We start from the raw sequence: 2,730 nt of genomic DNA, 5'->3' as shown, positions 1-2,730 counted from the left end.
TCACCTGAAGTACCATGAAAATTAAAGAAATATCAGTTCAAATTTCATGTAAGAAATATTCTTCTGAAGTCATCTTATCATACAGTTCATTCATAGCATGAACTGATGTTCAGATAGCAGTTTTATCAAGATATGTTCAGAAAACCGACTACTATTGATTCGAAAATCATCTAAATGTAATTGCTTTTTAAGATGGGTATACATCTGAATGCAGTTTATCAAAATCCATTTGTTAATTAAGAAAGTTACTGCTTAGACAACAAAATGTACTTTTTCACACCTTCTATTAACATTTCATTTTCAAATATTTTTTCCCAATTCAACCATAAACTTCAATTTAAAGCGTTGGAAAAAAAGGTTAGGAAAAACAAAACTGGTTTTGCATCGCTTAATCCTTCCAGACGAATGCGTTGAAATTATTTATTATGACGCAAAACTTTTTTCCGGCCGCAGAGCAACGCGTTGGCTTTATCTCCTGTCCAAAAGAGCCAAAGGGTCTCGACTGGCATCCGCCAAAAACGATACTCCACAAGCCCAACCGCCCGCTGGACGGGAAATCAAAAAACAAAAGTGGAACTTTTCCCCAGTTAAGCCTCGATAAAGAGCTTTAAAAGGTGTGCAGCGCCAAGAGCAGGACAATTTGGTTAATCCGAATGTTCAGTTAGCGCAACTTCAAAGGACTCGAAATCCGTTCATGTGGCAAAATCGAATAAAATGGGTAATTTTGCGGGATAATTCCTTAAAGAGAATGGTGAAAGAGGATTAATTTCGAAACGAAAGAAGGTCAGCTTCACCATTTGGGATTTAAATTTAATTGAAAAGAAAGTTGTGAAGGAAGGGAAGAAAGCTGTGTTGATAGATTTTATTGGGCAACCATGCTTTTAATCGATAGGAAAATATATATTAAATAGCTCTCCAACACTAGACCAAAACCAATTCGATTAAAGTAAGCGATTTCCCTTTGACATTTAGAGAGAGAACTTCAAGAAGGTCATTCAGAATTATAGCAGACTAATTTAACTGTAGAACTAAACCAGAAAATGCCAATAGACCAAGTTTTCATCTCCTATTTGCGCAACAGCAACTGGATCAATGTCCTCCTGCTCAGATCGATGAACCTATTCAGGCCTGTACTCGTCGGGTCACCCAAGGAACTGTTAGAGGTGACTCCCAATGGAATCGTTTGGATCGAAAATAACTTGGAGTACCGCATCATGTTGAATGAATACTTCGATATTACCACCAAGACCGAAGACGGTCTCATTCCATTTTCCCATGCTGAAATCCTGGGCAATAATTTGGCTTTTGGCCTCGGCCTGCGGAGGATTAGACATCCGGCTTTGAATCATCACACCATTGAGGTGGAGCAAACGGATCTCCCCCTGAATATCAACACCTATACGGTGTGTTCCATGCACTGCTGCAACTGTGCAAATGAAATCATTGAACCGCGCCAGTATCATCAGATCCAGGAGATCCCAAGGACGACAATGAAGCCGCAAAACTACTTCTGTGCCCGCAACAGAGTGCCAGTGTATCCGATGGACGATGAGCTCTACTACGGCCTTAACTACCTGGTGATCTCCACCGAAATTCTGGGCAACGGAATCAAAACCATGCGTGGTCGTCGTCGCATCATGTGCTCTCTATGCAAGCAGTTCGTTGGTGAATTTTTGGGCAGGGATGTGGCCGTGCAGTTGTATGCGGATGCCCTGCGATTGGTGACCGAGGATAAGCCAGTCAACTTCAAGGATATCTTTGGCCACGTTACAGCAACTCAAATATTGTTGCGCCTGCTGCACGACGCCGACCCCAATGGCCCGGAGAAGTCTCGCCTTTTCCTAAAGGCAATTCGCCCAGATGGTCAACTGCAGTATCTACACTTGCATATAGACACCAACCAGGTGCATATCCTACGCTCCGAATTGGACACTTCCGAAGACCTGAAGCCTGTTGAAGAGTTGGCTATCGAGGCCGATACCAGCAGCGACAGTGATTTCGAAATCATTCTCAGCGATAGTAGCACCAGCAGCAGCAATAGCACCAAATCAAAGGTGGCAGACGTAGAAACTGCTGAGCCAACAGTGCAGTATATACACCTACGGGGCTTTCGTGGCTACCGTTTAAGGTATATATTCTCTGAAAATGATCAAGAACTGAACCAAAATTACGAGATAACCAGGACATGGTTTGATGAGGGATCACGCATACTGCGTATCTCATATCTAATGATGTCGGAGCTGATCACCGAGCTCAAAGCCAATGAGCACGTAGCTGCTTTTCTGGAGAAAACTCTGCCACCTCAGAAATCTGAACATCCCCGTCTCAGCTACATACTCTTCGAGCCCGACGAGGACTTCTATGCCAGGCACGAACAAATCGCAAATCCTGGAAATTAGGGATCATCTACATTTCAAGCTCTCTCTTTCTCTGTTATATGAAAAGGATAAATAATTTAACTCGATTTAAATCTTTATAATATCAAAAAGGATAACCTTTTCAGAAACTGTAATTACTTTCTTTGTACTCCATAAAATGTATCCCCAAAGTGCACATTAACCCTTTCTTCCTACTTTGCTTTTTTTCTCCATAATATTTTTACAAGTTCCTTAACTTTTGCTGTAAGATTCACGGCATATTTTCTTAATTGTCTTATTGTTGGTAATTAGTACAGATTTAATTGCGGAAACCCTTATAAATTTCGTAGACAACCGATGCGGTTTATGGTTC

The 2,730-nt window shown here is 41.4% G+C and overlaps 1 protein-coding gene across 1 annotated transcript; it reads left to right on the top strand.

Annotated features, from left to right (window-relative positions):
* The first annotated feature begins 911 nt into the window (after positions 1-911).
* LOC108111744 lies at positions 912-2,512 on the top strand. The gene has a single exon (XM_017221298.2). The coding sequence runs from the start codon at positions 1,041-1,043 to the stop codon at positions 2,397-2,399; it is 1,359 nt and encodes a 452-aa protein (XP_017076787.2). The 5' UTR covers positions 912-1,040; the 3' UTR covers positions 2,400-2,512.
* The last annotated feature ends 218 nt before the right edge of the window (positions 2,513-2,730 follow it).

The sequence above is a fragment of the Drosophila eugracilis genome, unplaced genomic scaffold (assembly GCF_018153835.1).
Source record: "Drosophila eugracilis isolate 14026-0451.02 unplaced genomic scaffold, ASM1815383v1 contig_415, whole genome shotgun sequence".
Classification (NCBI taxonomy): Eukaryota; Metazoa; Arthropoda; class Insecta; order Diptera; family Drosophilidae; genus Drosophila; species Drosophila eugracilis.
This window is presented reverse-complemented; position numbering and strand designations above follow the sequence as displayed.